The following is a 25,841-nucleotide window of genomic DNA, read 5'->3' as shown; positions in this document are numbered from 1 at the left end:
CTAATCACTATTTTATCTGTGTTGTTCCTTTGAAACTGCCACCATTATTTTAGTTTTTGCTACATTTATTTTAAGTACATAATCATATAAAATCTCATCCATCCTAGATAATATCTGTTTTAAATCTTGTTCATTCTCAGCTGATACAGCTATATCATTGGCAAAGTGTATCATACATACCTGTACTCCACCTACAGTTATCCACATTTATTCCTTCATTGCATTTTCTGTATATATGTTGAAAAGTAAGGATGACAATGCCCAACTTTGTTTTTCACTTTCTTTCTGCAGTTGTTTCATTTTCCTGTATTCACATGTTTATTTTCTTGTTGGTATACAATTTCTTATTCTTCTCTCTCTCTCTCTCTCCAGTCTATTCCAATATTTCTTCATTATTTGAAAAAAAAAAAAAAAAAACTTGTTCCATTGTAATTATCAAATGCCTTTTCTAAATCTATAAAAGCAATGTATGTAACTTTATTTACTTTACTTCTTTGGTCTGTTATTGTTCTTAAGGCTAATACTGCTTCTCTAGTTCCTTTACCATGCTAGAATCGAAACTGATCTTCATCTAAATAACACTCACCTTTTATTTTATTCTGTGCTTCATTATATTTAGTATGATCTTTGAGGCATGATTGAGTAAACTTGACTTTCAATAATTTTTACAGCCTGTTGCATTCCCTTTCTTGGATATTGTTACCATCAAACTTTCATAGAAATCAAATACTCCCTGTTCCTCTTAATAAATAAGCCCAATTAGCACCTTAAATAATCTTCTTGTGTCACATCTCCCAGGATTTTTTAGAATTTCAGCAGGTTTTAAATTCATCTGTTCCTACAGTTTTTACAGTTAGGTAATTCATTAATTGCTCTTTTAATTTCTTCATTCATATTCTGATGCGATAATTTCACCATTCATATTTTCTCCACAATTCCTTTTTTGTCTTGTTGAACTTTACTTTTTTGTTTCAGGATTGCAGGTGTGTGTGTGTAGCAATTATTCAATATACCTTGTCAACTCAATCTGTTTTTTTATGTATATTCAACTTCTATTTCTTCTATCCAGTTCTCCTCTGCTTTTTTGTTTTTTGCAATTTTTTTTAATCTTGTTCTTTAGCCTTCAGTGCTGTTGATTGCCTTCTGTAGTCTTCTTCGTTTCCTTGCTTTGTTTTGTTCTTCTATTGACTTAAGTATCTCATTTATAAACCAAGGCTTCCACAGTTGTAATTTTTAAATTCTAACACTTTGTCTGCTGATCTTTTCGTTATTTTCCTGATGATCGTCCAGTCTTTCTCACTGTTGTACTCAATCATGCAGTGTTTCTTTTTTTAAATTTATTTTTTTATATCTGAAGTCTTCAGTAGTTTAATATTCCAATTTTTCTTCTTATTCTATGTATTTTCTTATATTTTATTTTATGTTTTGCATTAATGAGCGAGTGGTCACTGTGTTTCAGTTCCTGGGTAGCTACAGTGTACCATGACTTGAGTTCGTTTTTGTATCTCTTCTTGACTTGCATATAATCAGTCTGGTATCATGCAACATCTGGTGATTTTCATGTATAGCAGCTTTGTTTTAGCACTTCAAAAAGAGTGTTAGCAACTATAAGGCCATGTTGTTTGCAGAAATTTAATAATCATTCTCCTTTTGCATTCTTCCTGCCTAATTCAAATCATCTGGTTCCCTTAGTAAATTGTAATAAATCAATTTGAAAGGCAGTTGTTGTTGTTGAAGAAATTACCCATTAATCCTTAATCTGTTTTCTGTGTCTGCTGAGGATACATAACAGGAGATAATAATTTATAATGCATTGATCAGTTAATTTTATTGTGTTTTGTATTTTAATTTTTCATTTCTTTTATTATTTTATATATTATTTGTGTAGGATGCAGAATTAAGTACATTTAAATGTAAACTCTTTAAGTAGCTGCCTTCCATACATCAATTATATTATTTTAATGATAACTAACGCAGGATTCAAGAACAGTTAAGAAGATTAAAACGAAATGCAGAGAAAGAAAATATGGCACCCCCAAAGAAAAAACCAAGAAAAGAACAACCAATGTTAAAGGTATATCCCATGATTGTGATATTTTGCTGTGTGTGTAAATTTTAAAATAGCTTGTGCTTTTTCTGATTAAGTTCTGCATAATTTAGATACAGATGCTATCATTCTGTTTTTCATTTTTTGATAACATTAGACAAGCTTGTTAACATTACATTTGAAAACCAGCAGATTGTACTCTTTATGAAACATTAGAATTTTAGATAGTATTGCAGGAAACCAGTGGAGGGACTGAACAAAGAGGACTGCTAGTTCTGATGTATATTGATGAAAATATCTGTTGAAAGTTAAAAGTTTTTTCACTTTCTTGGTTATACTATAAGTTAAAGATGCCAAGAAATTATATTCTTGAAAGTGTAAGCAAACAAAGTTTGTGCATGAAGTAACTTCACAACAGGGCTACTTGTATATAGAGGCTAATGACTTCACATCAAGGGATACTATGGCAATTGATGTGAAGTCATCATATTTTAGACACCTATATTTTAAAATTAGTTAAAGATCTATAATGCTTTTAATCATATATTGCTCTAGAGAGTAATAGTGATAGAGTAAATGCTTGCAAAACACATTGTTGAAATTTTGAAGTTATAACATTAGTTTATTATAAGGATAATGAAAAATAATCACAACAGTGCTTCATAGTATAAATAACAGCAGAAGAACAGACTAATTTATTTGTTGAACTCTCTAATATTTTACTGGTTTTCTCATCAACACCATCAAGCCAGGGAGAGGGGGAGCCCACAAAAAGGACTGATCCTCATGGCAGTGGGCTCTCCCCAGCTTTAGCAAACCTATATATGGAAATTTTTTTTTTTTTTTATGTAGGTGGATTGATACGGTATAATGTGCCTTAGACGATAGAAATATAAGATCTGATAATGTTGGAATCTTGACAAGTAACAGACTGATTTGGAGGAAAATTGTAGAAAGGAAGTTAGTAATGATGTAATGTTTTTCATGTAGTACTATCATATCCTGTACACCACTTGAGGGTACATGGCAGGAATTTGATGATGATGATATATGGAAAATTTTGAAAATAATGCATTAAACAACTATCATAAAAAAACAAAAATTTGGCTTCATTATGTAGACGATATTTTCATCATATGGCCAGGAACAACAGAGGAACTCACTGCTTTTAAAGATTATCTTAATAATCTGCACAACAACATAAAATTCACCTTAGAACAGGAAGAACATAAAAAAAAAACTACCTTTCCTTGATATCTTAATAGAAATCAAGGAAACAGAAAACAGATTATCTTTCTCCATTTATAGAAAACCCACCAACACATTTCTTAATGCTGCCTCACACAACCCACCCCATGCAAAAAATAGGTTTAATAAGAACCTTGAGGGATAGAGCTTACAATATTTATAGCACAGAAGAAAAGCGGAATGAAGAATTACATTATTTAACACAGATCCTGAAAAAGGTTTTGAACCTAAGATAATTAAGAAAATCCTCAACACACCTCCTCATACAAGCATCTCACAAAAACAAGATTTCAAGAACGCAATTATGCTACCATATCAGGAATGTTATAGACAAATTGGCCAAATTACTATACAAGCATAACATTAAAGTAGCTTATCCACTGCTTGAAAAAATATCAAGATTTCTACGTCCCCCAAAACCTCCACATCATCCTTTAAAAAAACCCATGTGTCAATAAAATTTATTGTTCCTGTGGCATCTGTCACGTAGGCCAGATGGGAAGATCAGGAGAAATTTGTATGAATGAACATCAAAAAGACATACAAAAAAGGAGAGAACACAAATCAGGCCTAGCATCCCACCCAACTTCCACCGGCCATAATGTACTTTGGCATAAAACGAACATGTCTTATAATTGAAAACAAACTGCTTCACAAGGAAATTCAAGGAAGCTGCAAATATGCTTAGAATCCCAACGCAATGCAACAAAAACCAGGGCCTAATTCTACACCAAGTTTGGTCAGCATTCATAAAAAATATACCTAAGTCAGACCTCAGACAGTGAATATGAACAACAGAACGTGACAACATCCAGGATTGTTCAAACATAGCATGCATTAACATATGTAAAGATTCCGCATTCGGATTTTTTAATTTGATGATCAGTTAGACTGCCATAACAATATCTAATGGACTATTTTGAGTAATTTCTCATTTCTTGTGTTTAAACTTTTAGTTACCTTTAACCCCTGAAGATGTAAGTCAAACGATATACAAAACTTGTTGGGTTTGTTTATCTTTATTTATCTTAATAAAACATGTGGTCGCAATACAAAATCTTTCTTTTGAACTGCTAAACCACAGAAACCTATGGCTACAATATTTCTCGCTGTCTGTTTTTAAATCCATTTCTGATTCTTCAAGATCATAATTTTCTTCCTTTGTTCATATTTTCTGTTTCAAGCTTTTACTGAAGTATACTTTTCTGTGAAAATTCATAGCATTATCAACTTTACAGTTCATATAAATTTTCTGTAATACAAAAATCATCATTACCTTGTTTAAACAATAAGTAGTAATAAGACTTTACATTTAAAACATGGCTCTTGAGTTGTTTTTTTTTTAAAAAAAGCTTCTTACTCAGAATTTTGTTTTTTCAAATTATGAAGGAGGTATCTTAAATTTTTCACTTGTTAGTAGATTGCCTCATAATTTCTTAGTATTTGCAGTACTTACTAGTTCTTCAGGTCTTATGGGTTTTAAACAATTTAATGTATTTTTATAATCATAATGCTAATTACAGATATAGACCATATTGATCTGTTCCAGTCTCATTATTCATCTAATATGGAGCAACATGGCTTTGTAAAGGGTCAGTCATGCCTTAGTAATTTATTATCTTTTTACAATAGAGAAACAGCAGAGTTGGATAAAGGAAATGGCTATACTGTGATTCTGCTGGATTTTGTAAAGGAATTTGACAGAATACCAGATGGAATTCTGTTATATAAATTAGAACAAATGGGAATGAATATGACACTGGTAAAGTGGATCAGAGGGTGGCTTCTGGACATATATCAAAAAAGTGGTTTATGGAGGGGCAGAGTCGAAGCTGACTACTGGTATGCCACAAGTTTCAGTGCTGGGACCATTGCTGTTTAATTTGTACATAAATGATAGGAAATAACTTGAAAGGAATATTCATTTGTTTGTTGCTGATGCGAAATTAGGTAAAATAATAGTTAATCAAGGTGATGTGGAGAGCTTATAGGATGATTTGAATAGACTGTCAGTGTGGGCAAAAGATAATGAGTGTCACTTTAATGTCAAGAAATGTAAAGTTATGCATTTTGAGATAAACAGATTACAAGCTGTGTATCAAATTGATGGCACTATATGTCACTGATTTAGTTTTATCTATGAATATTTTCATTCCAACCTGTTCTACTGTAATGTTTAAATTATATATTGCTCTTTGTAAATTGTCTTTCTTATCTGATATTAATACCTGATCATCTGCAAATACCAGAGTATTTATTTTGTTATTCTGAGAAATTTCTATACCTGGATTAGTTAAGGTGTTCCACTGTATTAATATTTCATTATTATAAATATTAAAAAAATGTTGGAGAAAGACAGCATCTATGTCTTACTCCTTGGTTTATAGATTATTTTTCAGACATTCTTTCATTTATTTTTATTTCATTGTCTTTGTGTGTAGATTTAGTATTGCATGTAGTAAAATATTAGGTATATCTTTTACTTTGTCAAATGCTTTTACATAATCTATAAATGAAAGATGAATTCCTAAATTAAATTATTTTTGTTTCTGTATAAGTAGTTTTAAAACAAAAAAAGCTGTATTTTCAGATTTTTCAATATTTATTTTAAGAACACTGTCCTTAAAAATATGTCAATCACACTTTCTAGAATATCCCAATGGTTTGTAGTCCAAAATGACTTGTAACTCTATTTCTTTTTTGCAAAATGGAATTTCTTGTTGGAGAATATTTAAGGGAATTAATTTTATTTTATTCTGTATATATTGAAGAGAAAATTTTCATCTCCTGTAAAGCATATTCTACATTATTAGAATCTCATTCATTGTGTTTTTTCAACATTGTATTTACAACATCTTCATAACTTTTGCCTTCACCATGATCATTGTTCTCCTTTCTTTTTTTCTTTTGACATAAAACACTTACCACAGCAAGCTAAAGTATGTAATTGTAATATAACTGTTGTAAGAACAGCGATTTTTTTCATAACTGCAGCACCATCACTAGTAATTGCAATTAAATTTGTATCAAAACAAATCATGAAGGACATTAATTTTTCTTTTAATAAATTTAGTCTTTGTTGTTTAAGAGATACTTGTACCATGAGAGGTTTCTTCAGTTAACACAAAAAAAACAAAAGGAATAAGTAATATTATTTATTTAAGGGAATATATTTCAGCCTGAATATTATAGGTTATCATCAGTGGTGACAATAGTTAATTATAAAATATTCACAAACGGTTGATTGATTTGGAAAAAGTAAGAGCCACATTTTGTTATACATAAAACAACACAATGATATAACTGAGGAAATCTTGCAATAATTCATTAGCTCTTAAAAAAAATAATTGATGTGCGATTAAAATAAGCCTTTCCTATATCTTAGATCGAGAAAGAGGCAGTTGTTCTACTTTAAGTTTGAATGGTGAATAAAGCCTCGGCACTCTCTTTGAACAAGCATTCAACACCAGTGAAGTAAACGTATTCAAACCAAAGGATGTTGTGTTCTGTATCTATTCCATGCTGTGCCAAACGAAACTTTTCAGATTTGCTGTTGCTAATGTAAGACTGGTGTTCTTATATTCTCTTTTCAACGGTGCATCGTTTGTCCAAAGTTTGTCACTAGGGAAACCTAGAGGAGGCAGTTTATTTTTTGAAGATGGAAACTATGCTGATTATTTGTTGATAAGAAGAAAAGTATCCACTAAATTGTATTTCTTAAGAATTCTGGAAATGGGTTTTGAGATACCAGAAATGTAAATAATAATTGGAACTCGATGTATTGTTTCTTTGTTATTTGAGCTAGGTAATAGAAATTTAAAAGCCGTTGCATGGTCCTTTCTCAGAAGCCATTGGGTTTCATATATCGTTTGACATTTAAGAATTTCTACTGTAATAGTTGAAGTGTAGAACATTGTGATGTGCTCATACTATCACAATAAAGTTTTTATAATTCCAGTCTTCTGTAATGGATGGATGGATGAATGATGAGCTGATTGCTGATGAATGTAGCATCCAGTGAGAGAGAGAGAGCAGAATATCTAAAAAGGACACATTTTTGTTTTTTTTTTCCATTTCCATAGTAAATTTAATTTGTGGATGTAAGTTGTTTATATTCAATTAAAAAAAGAAAAAAAAAGTAGGCAGTATGTCTTCATTATTGGCCAAGATAGTAGAAACATCACCTATATAATGAACTCAAAATGAAGGCTGAGGGTGTATAGACAAGAAAAGGATGTTTTCTAAATGTTCTAAATAAAAGTCAGCAAGTGCAGGGGAGAGTGGACTTCCCATTGTGGTTTCTTCAACTTAACTCTAAACGTCATTCTGACAAAATATTCAGAGTGCATAACAAAGTAAACTAGTTTCACTATATCCTGTGGAAATGCTTCTGAAAGTAGATGTAGTGTATCCTCAAGAGGAATATTTGTGAAGAGAGAGAGATTCTGTATCAAAGCTAACCATTATGTCAGGGATGGAGGGGAAATGTTTCAGCTAAAGTGATGCATGGATTTTGGTAGGAAGGATGAAATTTTCAAATGAAGTTTGTTAGCATCCTTGCTAGATAGAGAATAAGTTCCATTCAATGTTGAAGAGGAAATATAAATAAGGTATCCTTTTTGGAATTATGGAGAAATCATGTCCTTTGAAAGAATAAGGATTTTACTTCTGGTTAACAGGTGTCCTAAAATGTTTACTACCCAATTTTCTGGAACATTATGAGGTGCACTTTATTTTGTGACAAGGAATTGAATTTAAAATGTAAATGTCGGTTGTGTTTATTAAATGAATGGCACGAAGAACATTTAGCCATAGTGAAAACTATATTGGAAAGTTGAGTACCTTCAATTGAGGTAATAAAATTCTGAAGATCAGAAATGAGATGTATATTAATATCTAGTTCATGTTTAGCAGTTCGTAGTTGATTGCAGATGAATAATAGGCTTGTGTTGAAGCAGATATTATGAGTACCTGGGGACTCAACGATTCCTTCAGTTTTGCGAAGTTGGAATAATCTTGAGATCAGTGCATTTCTTTCTTGAGAAAACTCTTCTTGCTTGCAGCATACCTTGTAACATTAATAATTTTCCAAGTTTACTGGTCTTCTTGTTATTTCTTCCCTCTGAAGGATTATTAATTATTTAAGAGATACTTGTGCCATGAGCGGTTTCTTTGATTAACACGAAAAAACACAAGTAGCTACAATTTAGTGGCTACTTTTCTTCCTCTTATTAAATTACAAGCATATACAATTATAAGCATCTTCAAAAGATAAATGGTCTTCTCTAGCTCTCCCTGGTGTCTACCAAGTTCCTTGCGATTGTCATCATTCTTACTTTGGATAAACTGAATTCTCTGTGGAAAAGAAAATACAAGAACACCAGTCTTACATTAGAAACAATAAATCTGTAAAATCTGGCTTGGCAGATTACAGATTAGATACAGACTTCAACATCCTGTGGTCTGAAACTTGTTCATTGGTGTCAGAATTTGAATGCTTGTTCAAAGGAAGTGCTTAGGCTTTACTTTGCCATCTGAACTTAAATTGGAACGATTGCCTCTCTCTCTAAGATATAGGCAAGTTTTATTTTAATCACACATTCATATATTTTTTTTAAAAGAGCTAATGAATATCAATATTGCAATATTTCATCAGTTATACCATTGCATTGTTTTATGTATAACATCATGTGACTTACTTTTTCAAATCAATCCGTTGTTGCCACTGATCATAGCATGTAATATTCAGGCTGAAATATGTGGCCTTAAATAAATAGCATTACTTACCCCCCCCCCCCTTTTTTTTTTTTTTTTTTTTTTTTGTATTAATTGAAGAAATAGGTGTTTGTTGCAGACCAGTTACTATGAATTCTTATTAATTTCTTATTATCAAACTGCATGACTCTTTTTATAGAAACTTTCTTTATAAATACACAATGGAAATTTATTAAGTGGAGACTGCATTTGTGCATCATCTTCACAGCTTTCCTTTCTTTTCATGCCATTAATATGTTTTGCGATGACAAAGTCCTCCTTTTGGTGATGGTTTTTTGCGTTACAGTGTTATGGAACACATTTGATAATGACTGTCTGATTTTAGTTTTCTAAAATGCTGCAGCCATTCCTCAAACATTTTACTCATTGTTAGGTTAGGTTTATTAAAATAAAATTAACATATTTATAAGAAAAGTTAGTGTTTATTCAAAAATAATTATTAATAAAGGTTTCTTTTGTGTTTTCAATAGTTAAACTTCTGAATTCAAGGAGTCAGTTTTTTTTTTTTTTTTTCTTACACTTATTCTCTTCCAAGATTTCATATACTACTTTGTTCAGTATTATTTTTAAAGATACCAAGTTTTGTTTCAGTTCTGTTTTCATTAAAGCCTCTTTTATTGTTAAACTGCTCTTTCATTCTTTGTCGATATGTTTTAATACTTTCCTATAACAGCTCCACCTTAAATTTTCTTCTTTCTTAATATTATTAAGGTATACATTACTTTGTATACATTACTTTTTTTTTTTTCCATCTCTCCTGAAATCGTAATTTTCCATTAGTAATGAATGGTAAGTTCCTATCTCAGTTTATGCTAGAATTTGTAGATCAATTATTTCTTCAAGTTTTAATGTTTCTATTTGTTATTTTTAACGTGTGATATACACTTCCATATGCAGAGTTCATCAAAATGAGCTTTAAACTCATTCAGTATGCTACAGTTAATCTCAGCATTCTCAGGCAATGCATTTTGTGGTGTTAATGAAGATAACTAAATTACCTTCAGGAGCATTCATGTTTGTTTTCTGCAAAATATATCTTAATTTACCTCTTTTTATCCTTGATAATACCAGCCTTACTGGACAAGACCTTATTGTCTTCTTGGGCTGGCATTGTGTACTTCTAGCCTTTCCCGCACAAAAATACATGTGTAGCTTTTTCAGCATTAAAAAATAAATAAATAAATAATCCTTGCTGTCTTTTTTTTTTTCAGCTACAAGTTCTGTACAAATCAATAATCTGCTCAATCTTAGAATACTACTTTTTTTGTAAAGAGGAAATATATTTTGGTACACCAGCAAATCCTTGATATCCTCCAAAAGAAGGATGATTCCTCTCTCTCTCTCAGCACACACACACACACACACTGCACTATTATCTCACAGATTGTTTTTGCCTTACATATGTATACCTTTTTAGATTAGATACTTTATTGATGCTATTTTACTAAACTGACAACTAACTTGAGCAGCAGTTGCCTAGCATCTGTTTAACTGCTAACCTCTGAATTTGCTTTTCCTACTGCTCTATAATTCCATCTACTTTGTTTTCTGAAACATTCTCATAAAGTACTCCTGAAGGACCACTTAGTTCAAAAAGAACATCAGGTGATTCCTTCTCTCTTAATGCCAGCTCACCCTTCTTATATGTTCTGAAACCTCTTGCTTCCTTTAGGTTTTTTTTTTTTTTAAATTTTTTATTCTGGCATTGAACACATTTGTTTTGCTCCCCTTTCCTATTCTGTTCTATTAAAATAAGTATATTATCTAGGATTAGTTCCACTTATATATACTTGAATACTAATAATGTCACGTTCTTTTCTAATACCTTTATAAAGGTATTAGAAAGTACAAGTTTTTTAATCTGATTTTACAATTGAAGTCATCTGCTTGCATCCTTAGCTATGTCCATAGAACTCTAATACTTTCATATCCATATGTTTGTTTGTTGGTTTTGAATAATCTCTTATATACTACTAGATTTTTTTTTTTTTTCATATTATAATATTTTTTTTTGTATTATAATTATGATAATTATAATTTTGACAAATTATAATTCTTTTTGCACTAAAGATTATAACCTATTGTGTATTCAAATACTTCGTTGGATGTGCTGAGGGTTGAATAATCTGGGAGCCACTAGTGACAAAATGTGGCTTTTTGAAGCCACTTCAAGTTTCCACTAATCAGGATTGGTGGCCTCTCACCAGACAATGAAATTTGTTTCCTGCCTAATGCATTCACAAGCATCCATGTCCACAGTGAAATTCAAACTTACTATAAGTTTTAATTAGTTGCAATCTATTAACTAGTTGAAGAACAGAGGCGCAGCCACTTAACCAACAAGTTTGCCATTCTAGTTTCTCTTTTTTCGCTCTTATGTTTTTCTCTTATTCAGTAATCTGTAATTAAACAGTTCTCTACCACACCATTTTTGCTTATTCTGTTATCTGTTTGTCTGCTTCCATGAGATGATAGCCTTGATGTTGAAGGATGAAACACTCAGTAATTAAATTTAAAATTATTAATCAAATGTGTTGGTACTTTCCTTCAGATTTTGATATTGAGACTTCACTATAGTGAAGCTCACGAAATCAAAGTTTGGCAGTTTGTTTTTGCAAGTAACAGTCTTTGTGATAGTTCTTTCATTAATATTACTGGTGAGTAGGACAATTGTTATCTGTTAAATGTTTGTTTTTGCAAGTAACAGTCTTTGTGATGAGAATTCCTTCATTAATATTACTGTTATAAAAGTGAGTAGCACAATTGTGCTACTCACTTTTATAACAGCCAAGTCAAAAATACAAAAGATTACTCTAACAAATTGATAAATGAAAAAATTGTAACCACTAAATACCAACTTTTATTATGATCTGTGAACCTTAATTTCTTTTCTTTCTTTTAGTAGGTGATATAGTTATGGATTATACCTTTGAATAATACTTAAGTCTAGACTGTATCTTTTTCTCTAATGTTATAGTAATTTGATATATTATTTTGATGTATGAAGATATATCAGAACTGAGTTAACTGTATTAGGATCTTCTGCATTTTGAGCTTGGCAAGTATCCCATGCCTTTTTGATTATGTTGATGATAAAATATTTTGCTACCTTTTATTATTAACTTGAGTTTTGGTAAAAGAAGAAAATCTCACAGGATGAAGGAGAGTGTAGAACAATGGTTGTTCTGTTTTAGCCCGTTAATTTTGATAAAGCATCATGAATGGGCATATTACCATGGTGAAAAAATTAAACTCGATTGCTAATTCTTGGGTTGTTTTTGCTGCACTTTTCTCTTCTTGTGTCACCTTAAAGCATTTGAAGAAATGTTTGTTCTGAATACATCCATTGCCTTGGGAATGAATTCATAATCCTGCATGTTTTAAGAAATATTTAGGATTCATGATTCAGCATTGCCAACAGATGCCATTCCACTTTTGAATTTGCAATAATCTTGTTCTACTTTTCAAAAGCATATTTTCTATGTAAGCATGCAACAGTTTTTCACTTAATTTGAAGTAAAATTTTCGAAGCGACCATTTTGTTGGAGTATAAATTTCAAAAAAAAAAAAAAAAAAACACAAATGCAGTTATGCTTTTCAAGGTATTATTTCTCAATAATGCATGCTACAACTTTGAAATAAACAGTAGACATTTCAGATATCACTCAACTCTCATCCAGTGGATGAGCTTTGTACTAACTGCAATAGCATCACCTGGTAATCTGTTTGGAAATTTTTTTTATCTCATGTTTGAGATGGTGAAAAATCATGCTATGCTGTTTCATATTGTAGTGCACTAAGTTTTTTTTTTTTTTTTTTTTTATGTGAATAACAAAAAAATAGTAATTAGTACCATGTGTGGACAAAGGATTAGATTCAGTGATACCTATAGTACATCAGTGCAGTGGGGAGTGGTAGACATAATTCTGCTTTTGATGCCTTCATTAAGCAGGATGATGGTTTTACACTAGGTGTTGAAATTCATCTTTCCACATCCTTGCCCACAATGCAATATGGACCCAAAGTCCTGTTGATCAGATATACACTGGTGTCCAAAAGTTAAGGATGAACTTTATTTTTACCTGTGTATGAAAAAATTTTCATGACTATCTCCAAATATGGACTGAAATTCATTGTCAGCATATTGATAAATTATATTTCACAAAAAGCATGTTACAAATTTCATACAAATTAAATTGCAGTATGTTTTTGACAAAAGTCACAAATTTCATAAGAATGTAGTTAAGGAATTAATGTACAGTGTTTACAGAAAACTATGTGGAGAGACATTTCATTATGGAATATGTCCACCCCGAACTGCAGTGTAGATCTCATAATGTTGTACCATGTGAAGCACCAAGTGATTAAAAGTTCTTGAGGCAAACTGGCTCACTCCTCCTTCAGAGCAAGGCTAAGGCATTGTTTGTTTTCTGAAGGGGAATTTCAAGCAGCAATGCATTTCCCAAATGTGTTTTATGGGTTTGAGATCCAGGGAGAGTGGGTCACTTGATTTGATTAATATCCTTGATCTCCAGAATTATTCCCACTGCTCATGTATGATGTTTTAAGACATCATACATGATTTAAGATGGAACAAGACAAGTGTCCTTCACAAAAGTTGGTTCCTCATGGAACGGCTTTATAAAGAAACATGTGAAACTTTACTTCACTCTCCTAACCTAAACAGATCCAATGGTTTACATCTATCCCCTTTGTAGGAGATAGTACTTTATAAATCAACTAATTTTTCCTAACTTTTCTAATTGTATATATATAATTTTTTTTTTTAAAACAGGGAAATATTATTGACCTTTTTTAATTATCTTACATTAGCTACTTAGGTGGCGCCTTACGAAATTGTCAGTTATTGTTTAATTAGCTTTATACATGTACTTAAGATGCCTCTGATACTCAGACGAAAATTATACTAATAAATAATATTTTATGAGAGTTAATTCCATTATTATAATTTTAATTATTATGTCTACTCACAGTATTTCCTTACTGAACACTGTTAGGTATCTACCTGGATACTGAGCAAATGAGGATGGGCTGGCAATTTGGGATTTAGTCGACCAAATTGTATTCTTATTGGCTTAAACCAAAGTATAAAATGATGGTACACCATAACAGAAATTCATGCCAGCTGGGGCATCGCCCAGTTAAACAAGGCCCTGATGTTTTCACCAGGGACCCGGGCGAAGAGCAAAAAGTCAGCTACTGGAACAAATCCTAAAACACACCCCCAACTCAACATCACCAGAGTTCAAGATTGGTACTATCAACATAAGAAGCCTGAATGGCAAAGAAATGGAGCTAGCTGAGGAATTGGATAAGTACCAGATCGACATAATAGGGGTGACTGAAACAAAAAAAGACAAAAAACTGGTGATCTTTCTGAGCAATTAATACAAAATGTTATATTCAGGCAATGACAGACAAGGAAAAGGAGTAGCCATAGTATTCAACACTAAATATGAGGCTAATCTTCTTGAATGGCAGTCAGTCTCAAGTAGAGTAATGTGGGCAAATATGAGAATGGGGAACTGGACAATGAGACTTATTTGTGCCTATTGTCCCACAGAAGGTTCTACTAAGGTAGAATTGGAGGAATTTTTTGAGGCTTTAGAAAAAGCAACTGACACAATGAAAAATGAAAAGTTGGTCCTTGTTGGGGATCTAAATAGCAGAGTAGGAAATGATTGTGAGACATACAAAAATATTTTGCGAAAATTTGGAGAAAAGAGCAAAGCTAATAATAATGGCAAATATCTGTTGGATTTCTGCTCAGGACATGGACTGGTTATTACTAACACCATGTTCCAACATAAAAATGTGCTAGGAATAAGAAAAGTCTCATTGACTATGTTATTGTTGATAGTGATGTTTTCTCCCTGGTGCAGGACACCAGACTGTACAGAGGATTTGAAATTGGAAGTGATCAGTATTTAGTCTTGAGCAGGATAAAATTGAATTTCATATTGAAAAGAATAACATGTAAGAAAGTTTTAAAGCGAATAAAAGTTGAGCAGCTCTCAGATGTGAACTGTAGACTAAAATACAGAAAGATTATTGAAAAGAAAATGAAAGAGTTTGAGAACAGGAATCAAACCTTGGAGATTCAGTGGCAAACTCTGAAGAAAACATTGATTGCTTCTGCCAGAGAGGTATGTGGTGAGGTTGTCTGTAAGGATAAAAAAATCAGAACTCCCTGGTGGACACAGGAAGTTAAAGAGGCAGTGAAGGAAAAGAAGAAAGCATACCAAAAGTTCCTGTCAAATAAGTCAGCTTGTGCTCTTAGAGAATATAGAGACAAATGCAAGAATGCTAAACACTGTGTAAAACTAGCTAAACAAAAGTCATGGGAGGACATTGGCAAGAATATAGAAAATAAATATCAAGAAGGTGGCAAAATATTCTGGAGGTTGTTGAAGAAGCTTAAGAATGGAGGAAAGAGTGCTGTAAAAGGAATTAGAGATGATAAAGGTGACATGAAAACGGGAGAAAAAGATATCCTTGAAGTATGGAGTCATTACTTTGAAAAACTGCTAAATGAAACAAGCGGTGATGACAGCACAGTGGTAAAAAACACTGACCAGGCATGCAGTCAGGAATACATATCCATACTTGAAGTAGAAAAAGCCATCAAAGGCTTGAAATGTGGAAAGGCAGCAGGAGTAGATGATATTCGACCAGAAATGCTGAAGTATGGTGGTATAAGAGTCTTACAGTGGCTGCACTGCATAGTTCAGAAAGCCTGGACAGAGGGACGAATTCCCGATGATTGGAGTAGAGCTCTCATAGTACCCATATATAAAAAGGGAAATAAAACTGTATGCGAGAATTACAGAGGTATTTCCCTACTGAGTGTTCCTGGCAAGATCTATGCAAGTATACTTGAGAAACAGTTGAGAAGAATTGTGGAAGAAAAGCTTGGTGAAGAACAAGCTGGATTCAGGCCAAATAGAGGCTGTCAGGATCAGATCTTCACTTTACGACAAATAGTCGAGAAAGCATGGGAATATAACAAAGATCTGTATTTAAGTTTTGTAGATCTGGAAAAGGCATATGACAAGGTGCCAAGAGAGAAGCTATTCAATACGCTGCAGTTATATGGTGTCAATGGGGCATTATATCAAGCAATACTTAGTCTTTATTTGAGTTGTAAGTCAGCAGTTAGAATTGAAGGAAGTACAGGAAGATGGTTTAATGTTAAATCTGGTGTGAGACAAGGATGTACATTATCCCCTCTGTTATTCATTATCTATATGGATCACATTATGAAGGAAAATGGTATTAAACATGATATCAAAATTGGAGATGTTAATGTCAGCTCTTTGCTTTATGCGGACGATGTTATACTTCTAAATAAATCCGCTACAAGTCTGCAAGATTCTCTGACTAAATTGAATAGCTGTTGTAATAGATATGGTATGAAGGTAAGCAATAAAAAGACAAAAACAATGAAAATAAGCAGGATCATTGAAAATGTCAACTGTGTTGTGAATGGAGAACCTGTGGAACAAGTAAAACATTTCAGCTATTTAGGCACGATTTTTACTGAAGATGGTAAATTAAATACAGGGTGTTCGGGATAAATTTGACATATTTATAATTAATTATATTTTTCCGTAAGTTACATGTATTAACACACACTTCTCTTCATTTAAAAGTTTGGACCCTTCTTCATTCATATACAAGATGTCAGAAAGGATGGATAGCTGGAACCCACCTGAATCATGGAAGAGAATAACTTGTATCATGATGATTCGTGCCCGCCATCAAAATAAGGATATTACGACTGCTGCCCAATGCTCCCTGAATACAGTAAAAACAATCAGGCATGAACTAGAGACTTGCAATGGTGACTACGAGGATGTAGCAAGAAGAAAGATCCCTAGCAGATGATCTGATTGCGTTCGTACAGCAGAATTCCTCGCAAATCTGCAGGAACAGGTGTTGAAGAACCCTGGCATTGGAATTCGGGCTTTGTTCGTGGAGTTGCTAACTGTAGTCAAGCCCTGGATAACAAGGGTAGCCAATGGTAGGCCGTATGTATGGCAGCAGGATTCGGCCCCTTGCCACACCTCTGGGAAAAGTCAAAAATGGTTGTCTGAAAATTTCTACGACTTCACCAGTCCAAATGTTTGGCCTCCAAACTCCCCAGACCTTAACCCCATGGATTATTTTGTATGGGGCGCAGTTGAAAAAGACACCAATCGCACTTCCAGTAATACAAAAGCCCAGTTAATGGATAAAATTAAAACAGTTTTTGCGGCCCTTCCCAGGGAGACTGTAGCATCAGCTTGTTCGAGGTTCCGAAGCAGAATTGAAGCTGTGATCGATGCTAATGGTGGTTATTTTGAGTAAATCTTGTTGATAGTATTGTAATTAACTCTGCCTGTAATGTTTTTTTGTCAATTCATTAAATTTAATAGATACAAAGAAGATTTTCTTTTTCCTTACGAAACTGTCAAATTTATCCCGAACACCCTGTATAGAAATAGACAACAGAATCAGCAAATAAAATTAAATAAAAAATACAAATAAAATTAAAATTAATTACATCAAAGCTATATTCTATTTAAGATAACATCAGAGAACCATTGTTTCATATAGATAGTTTTATTACAGTAACAGTAATGTCGTAACTTAATATAATCTAATTAAATTGTCCATGACAATTGTTATATTAGATTTAAGATTCTAGATTATCTACACTCCTGTTTTTAGTTAACTCTTAGGGAACAATGTTCTGTGGGTAGAATATGTGCCTTCCATATGCTTGGGATTTTTAGACCATCATTATTGTTAAGATTAGGGTGGTTGATAAGAATCTCACAGGCTTCCTTAAATTTACATTTTTAATTTACAGTCAATTCTATATAAGTGTTCAAAGCATGAGCAGAAAGGCTAGCTTTACCGTAGTTATTATATTTAATGTGTTATTTATGTTCCTTTTGTCTGATAAGAATTGTGCATCCTGTTTCTCCTATATATGGTAGATTACAGTTGCAATAAATAGTATACTCCAGGGTGGGCCAGCAGAGGGAGTGGATCTTTGGACGAGATGAGTAAGCTTTTTAATTCTGCAGGAGGTTTAAAGGTGGCTTTAAAGTTATATTTCTGTAGTATTCTGTTTATTTTATCTGATGTCCCTTTAATATATGGAATGGTTATAGTTTTATTATAGTCTAGTTTATCTTTGTTTTTTAGTGAGGTTTTGTAGAGAATTTTGTTGTTAGTGTTTTGGCTGTAACCATTTTTTAGGAAAGTATTACTGATAACTTTAAATTCGTCTTTAAGCACTTGTTCATTGAAGCAAATCTTCAAAGCCCCGTTCTTTTAGATTATTATTAATGACACCTATTTTTTGTGTTGGATGGGTAGGAGTTTATGTGTGTATATATTGGCCAGTACGTTTCACTTTCTGGTAAACATTAAAGGAAATACTGCCAGAAGGAAGACGTGTGACACGTGTATCTAGAAACGGAAGTATGTTCTGCTTCTCAATCTCAATTGTGAACTGTATGCTTTGTTTATTTAGCTGAAGAACATGTCTGGTGGCCATGGGGCCAGATAGCAAAAACATCATCAGTATCTAAGCCAGACTTTGTTTTGAAGAGAGGAATCTAGAGCATGTTGCTCTAGCTTCCTCTACACTCAAGGAGTTGGTAGGTCATTCCCCCTCCTATATCAGAAACACACAATACTTTATAAACATAATCAAAGATATTAAATTAGAAAAAGATGATTTATTAGTCTATAATAAATTTAGTTTAATCCTTTATCCAAGTGTAAGCAAACAAAATTTACTCCTGAAGTGTCTTCCAGACTGAGGCAACTCGTGGTAAAGGTGGATCAAGCTCTCATCACTACTTGACTTAGTATCTCCCATAATGCCAAGCACATCTCCTTGCAGACATGTATAATGCTATGCATTAAGGGAAGGGGCCACTACCCAGACCGGTTTAGACCTTTATTGAGGTCTCATCAGTGGGAGCCAGATCCAGAGGTAGTGATACTAAGGTGGAAGTGATGGAGAATTTATATTTACCTATATGAGTTGCCAAAAAGTGTCTCACCTTATTATTAAATTAATCTGGATTTAGAGAAAGATGTTGGAAGTTTTTTTCACTTGATTAGACTATAATAAATTTAGTTTAATCCTCTATCCAAGTGTAAACAAACAAAATTTGCACCTGAAATATCTTCAGGACTGAGGCAACTCATGGTAAAGGTTGACCAAGCTCTCATCTCTACTTGTAGTATCTCCCATAATGCAAAGCACATCTCTTTACAGGCATGTATAATGCTATGCATTAAGGGAAAGGCCACTACCCAGACTAGTTTCGACCTTTATTGAATGTTCAAGTACAGGTCAAACTCCAAAAACTCGGCATTGTTCCCCTCAGTAACAGGCTCACCCTGCCACTGAAAAGAACTCTCAGAACCGGTTGGCTCTTCACTGTGGCAGGCTCACCCCCACCATCGAGCAGAGCTACTCATTTGTTCATCTCATCTGAGGGGTAACAGCATCAGCCATGCCTCAGTTAACTTCATGAGCTACAGCATTGCCATTCATTCCTCTTCCCCCCCCCCCCACACACACCCAGGACCTCAGTTACGGCAACAGCCGAGCCTCAGTTAAAACTTCATGGGCTACAGCATTGCCATTAATCACCCAAGCTTCCAACCGGTTTCGACCTTTATTGAGGTCTCGTCAGTGGGAGCCTACTAAGACGGAAGTGATGGAAAAGTCATATTTACCTATATGAGTTGTCAAAAGGTGTCTCATCTTATTATTAAATTAATCTGGATTTAGAGAAAGATGTTGGAAGTTTTTTTCCATTTGGTTAGACTATAGTAAATTTATTTTAATCCTTTATCCAAGTGTAAGCAAACAAAGTTTGCACCTGAAGCTTCTTCAGGACTGTGGCAACTCATGGTAAAGGTGTACCAAGCTCTTAACACTACTTGTCTTAGTATCTCCCGGAATGCAAAGCCAGACATGGGTCTGTCTCCCACTGATGAGACCTCAGTAAAGGTCGAAACTGGTCTGGGTAGTGCCCCTTTCCTTAATGCATAGCATCATACATGTCTGCAAGGAGATGTGCTTTGCATTATGGGAGATACTAAGACAACTAGTGATGAGAGCTTGGTCCACCTTTACTACAAGTTGCCTCAGTCCTGAAGATACTTCAGGTGCAAAATTTGTTTGCTGCTTCTTGGATAAAGGATTAAACTAATTATTAGATATGTGAAGAGCCAAATGGATTAAACTAAAAATTAAATTAAATTAAAAGGATTAAACTAAATTTATTATAGTCTAACCAAGTGGGGGAAAACCTTCCAACATGATTTATTAGTCAGTTTTGATGTCTCTTCCCTCTTTACGAATGTCCCAATCAATGACACAATCTTTCTTTTACAGGACAAATTCCCTCCAGATATCACTGCGCTCTTTGCGCATGTATTACATTCTAGTTATTTTGTGTTGCAAAACGCTTTCTACCTACAAAAAGAAGGCACAGTCATGGGCTTACCACTATACCCCCCCCCCAATTGCTAACTTTTATATGGAATATTTTGAGCAACACGCTCTATATTCCTTTCATTTGAAACCCAAAGTCTGGCTTAGATACATTGAAGAAGTTTTCATAGAGAAATTAAAATAGTTATTTATAACATGATCATAAAGTCCATAATTTCTAAAATGAATGCTGATCACCGTGTAACACTAAAAGAAAGTATTAGGAGAATTGGAAGTTTAAGAATCAAAGGTATATCAGGAGTTGATTGGGTTAGATGTTAATAAAGCTGTGGGAATGATGACATATCACCACATATTCTTAAGGAATGTGTTTACTACAGTTGGCTATACCTTGACATGGTTATTTAATGAAAGTCTTACAGTGGGTAGGGTTCCTAAAGAGCGGAAAGTAGGCAAAATGGTACCACTCCACAAGCATGCTTCTAGGACAGAAGTTTCCATTTATAGACCAGTCTGTATATAAGACTTCATGGAGTCAAAGACTCATCTGGGAGGTCCTTTTATCACACACGCAGCTCATCATACCGAGCTTTGAACACGTTCAAACTCCCTGCAGACACCACACTCTCAGGCAAGGCATTCCAATCATTTACAACTCTGCACGAAAAAACCTGTCTCTCACTCCCCTACTCACACCTTCTTTATACAGTTTCCAGGGATGACCTCTGGTTCTTCCCCGATCTCCCACTGTTTTCTGTAGAACTTACCAACTTGTAGGTCTCTATCATATCTCCCCTCTTCCTCCTGTCCACCAGACTCTGCAAATTGCATCTCCTCAATCTTTCCTCATACTCGACATTCCAGTGGTCAGAAACTACCTTAGTCAGTTGCCTTTGGACCCTTTTGGATCCAACATCTGTTCATCCTTCTGAAAACCAGGTGACCAAATCTGGGCACAATAGTCCATGTGTGGCCTAATCAAAGCCTTATACAACGGAACAAGAATCTCCCTACTTCTACATGTCAGTGTCCTCCGCATCATTCCCAGAAGCCTTTGTGTTGTCTTCGCAATTTTGGCTATGTGTCCCCTAAATTTCAGATCCTTATCCACTATCACCCCCAGATCTCTTATTTCTTCCACCTCCAACAACGTATCCTCACCAAGCATAAATTCTGCATCCCATCTTTGTTTTCCAAATTTTAAAACCTTATATTTTGCTACATTGAACTCACATCCCCATTTCCGTGCCCAACCACGCAATTTATTCAAGTCTTTCTGCAAGGGCACAACATCTTTACTACTCTTCATGGTTTGTCCCAACTTTGCATCGTCTGCAAATAACTGAATATCTCCATCCAAATCTTCATCTATATCATTAACATACAAGTTAAACAGTAATGGCCCTAAAACAGATCCCTGAGACACTCCACTAGTGACTTTCTTTTTTTCCTTGACCTTGCTCTGCCATACACAACTTGTTGATACCTATCAGACAGCCAATCCACCAATCTAATATCCAACCCCATCCACTCCAGTTTGATTATCAATTTATTATGAGGTACTTTATCAAAAGCCTTTGCGAAATCCAAGTATATCACTGTGTATCCTTCTCCTCTTTCCAATGAAGCAGTCACTTTATTGTAATAAGTAAGTAGATTACTGAAACATGACCTCCCTTTAGCAAATCCATGCTGTCCATCAAAGATACCATTGTTGTCAACCCAACTCTGGATCCTAGTTCTCACAAGCTTCTCCAATAACTTAACCACAACACCTGACACACAGATAGGCCTATAGTTTAATGCTTGAGTTCGATCAGCTCCTTTATGAAGTGGCACAATCTTGTCTTCCTTCCACTCCTTAGGGACTTGACCGAGTGCAAGACTCATATTAAAAAAAATATGTCAAGACAGGTGTCAACTCCCTGGCACATTCCTTCAGAATACGTGGCAATATATTATCTAGTCCCACAGCCTTATTAACATCTAGTTTACTCAACTCCCCATACACCTCTTGCTCACAGCCAGTCTCACCTCCCTATCATCTACTGCTCTCAGTTTCTCCATGAAGTCACATTCACAAGATTGAAAGATCTTTATGAACTGCTCATTTAGTATCTCCACCACCCATTCTGCAACAGCTGTCTTTATACCATTTTCTCCAATCAATGTCATCCTTCCATAATCATTCTTTCTTTTGTGGCTACATATCGAAAGAACTCCCTAGGATTCTTTTTGGCTTCATTAGCTAACTGCTGTTCATACCTCTCTTTAGCTACCCTCACCAACTAAGTCACCCTCCTTGTCTGGTCTTTGTAGACCCCATGGAATTGGTTATTTCCACTTCGCTTATGCTGCCTCCACAATGCCCTCTTTCTCTGTATCGCATGCTTAATCTCTTTATTCATCCATCTCATACCTACTTTATTTAACCTTCTCACCCTTTGAATATATTTAGACATTGCATCTACTAGATAGTTTTTGAAAATCTCCCAAACTGCATTGATCTCTTTTCCAGCTAACTCCTCATTACATGTTACACCTACAAGCTGTCTCCTGAGCTCTTCATAATCACACCCCCCCCCCTTGTGGTTCCACATATACCCTTTTCTCACAGAGGTCCTCACACTGCTGGCAACCACTCAGGTAATCACCAATTGGTGGATGATTTGACACCTCATTTATAATTACATCCTCTGATGAGATGACCAAATCCAAGACCCTCAAATTGCCTCACGTGCCCTCTGTTACATACTGTCTGAAGTAGTTATCCCTCAAAAACTCAAGAAACTCATTTTCTTTACTTCTAGTTGCTATCTCATCATTCCAGTCTATATTGTGATAATTAAAATTACCCATAATAATAATCACTCTTTTCTTATTTGCTTGGCTAATTTGATTATACATTTCATTATCACCACCACCCATATTCATGGTCTATAACAACATCCAACCAAGTATTTGATTCCATTCACCTCTATCTCACACCATACTGCCTCAAAATCACTGGTACTATTTCCCTCTTGCATCTCTACTTTGTATGGATATAACTCTTTATCTATCATCAATAGCACCCCCCCTCTCTTTTTACCCTTTCTATCCTCACAAAACACATCATACCCTTCCATCTCTATTCCTGTCAGGATGTCATCCTCTTCCAACCATGTCTCACTTATTCCGACAATCTTTGGGTGAACAGACACAATTAATGCAACCATTTCATCTGCCTTGTTTCTTATACTTCTAGCATTTGTATACAAACACAACAGCTCATTTCTGGATCTACAGATCATTCCACTGATACCACCCACTCGATGTGATCTCTCAATGCTCGACTGGGGCCATTTCCCTTTCTGCTTATTCATTTTAAAACCCTTTCAATTCCAACTGTTTCCTCTTGATCCCAGGTCATCCCATTCCTTTCTACACATGCTCTTACCTCCTCTCAGAGCATCCACCTTTCTCATGCTGTGTACCCCTGTCCACCCTGAGCCTCCCCGTTTTCCTATTCCTCTTTTACACCCATTCTCACATTTTCTATACTCATACCACTCACTTCCTCATTCATAACCACCTCTTCAATCTCTCCTAACTTACTCTCCTGCTCTTCCACATCACTTCCCGCTTGATTTGATTTATTCTCTCTCACTCTACTCACTTTTCTACCTTCCAGCAGCAGTCTCTCCAAGTGACTCACACCATAACCACTCAAATGCAGCCCATCGCTTACAGCTCACTTTGTCCCTCAAACTCATTCCACACATTAACAAACTGCACTCCTGTCTCCTCACACATTTCAGCCAGTATATCATGCATAATCCTTGCTCTCCGCCTCATCTCACCACAGTCATACCTAGGCAACACGCTGACCACCCTTCCTGTCACATTATTCTCTTTTATCCTTCTAAGCAGCCTCCTGATATCCATTCTGAAGCTCTCTTTGTCCTCTGTCAAATCATTCGTACCGATTAAAACCATTAACTCCTTTGCTCATTCCCTTCTCATATCCAATGCCTCAATCACTACTCATTTTACCACCTGGAAAAACATACCTTATGCATATTGCTAATGTTGCAAAGGCTGCACTTCATAGTAGTGCTGTTATGATAAGAAGTACTCTAACATGTAGAGATAAGGGAGTGATTGTGCAACTATGTAAAGCACTGGTCAGACCACACTTGGACTGTTGTGCTCAAATCTGGTCACCTAGCTTTCGGTGTGATGTGGAGACATTGGAGAGTGTCCAGAGGCAAGCCACTAAGACAATATCAGGACTTTGGACTGCTAGCTATGGAGAGAGGGTGAAAAAATGTGGATTGCAGAGTTTGGTGGATAGCAGGGAAAGTGGTGATATGATAGACATTTAAGTTAGCGAGAGGATTTGGTCATATTAATCCAGACAAGATTATAAAAAGAGGAGAAGGCAAGAAGGGAAAAACCAGAGGTCATCCCTGTGAATTATATAAGAGGGATGTGAGGAGTAGATTTTTTTTACATGGAGAAATGTAAATTTCTCCATGTGAATGAAACACATTATCAGAATGTGTTGTTAATGCAAGGAATGTTAAGGATTTTAAAATTCAGCATGATAAATGTTTTCAGTTGAATGAACCTCCCATGATGAGTGTTGGCTCCATGCAGGGTGCAGTAATAATAAAACAGCTAAGACTAGCCAACACCTCTCATAGTTTTGTCTAATTATGTGCAATTTTTGAGTTTTTGCAATTTTAATGTTGTTTCCCTGATGATATCTCAGTAACTGAGATGAAAATAGCATTGATTAAATTTGTTTATTTATTTATATGTGCTGTAATGAACCTTTTGAGTCAAAATCAGCATGTAAGTCTAAACAGTCATTTGAGAAAGGCTTACAAACAGTCCCTAAAGGTGTGGTTTCTCTGCTTGGAATTACATCACCATAGTTCTGAAAGCAGATAAAGGCAGCACAAAAGTTATGAATTCTGAAGAATACAAAGAAAAAATGCAAATTCTGCTGAATGATGAGGACACTTATATTAAACTTGATCATGACCAGATGAGTCATTCTTATAATCAGACTAGTAATATAATTAAAGATATAATATGATGAACTAGTCTAAAGACACCAAAAAAATTCTCCTATCAACCCCCCCCCCCCCCCCTGCGCTGGTCCCAAGAATTTATGGTGTTTAAAAAGCACACGATAAGGGCTTTCCATTGAGATCCACTGTAGATGCAAGATATTCTCCACCTTCATTGCTATCTACGTATCTAGAAAATCTGCTAAACCAACCTCTT

At 34.6% G+C, this 25,841-nt stretch overlaps 1 protein-coding gene across 1 annotated transcript in view; it reads left to right on the top strand.

Moving 5' to 3' along the window:
• The window catches only part of LOC150107421 (transcription initiation factor TFIID subunit 1-like), a 688,572-nt gene that overhangs the window by 585,446 nt on the left and 77,285 nt on the right, over positions 1-25,841 (top strand). The window contains exon 33 of the mRNA XM_090391849.1: positions 1,978-2,074. Within this exon, the coding sequence (XP_090247975.1) occupies positions 1,978-2,074 (97 nt within the window). The remainder of the gene's footprint in view (positions 1-1,977; positions 2,075-25,841) is intronic.

Source organism: Typopeltis vanoorti, chromosome 4 (genome assembly GCF_054136105.1).
Source record: "Typopeltis vanoorti isolate ZY-2024b chromosome 4, IOZ_Tvanoo_1.0, whole genome shotgun sequence".
Lineage (NCBI taxonomy): Eukaryota > Metazoa > Arthropoda > Arachnida > Uropygi > Thelyphonidae > Typopeltis > Typopeltis vanoorti.
The sequence above is the reverse complement of the archived record's forward strand: the minus strand, read 5'-3'. Positions and strand labels throughout refer to the sequence as shown.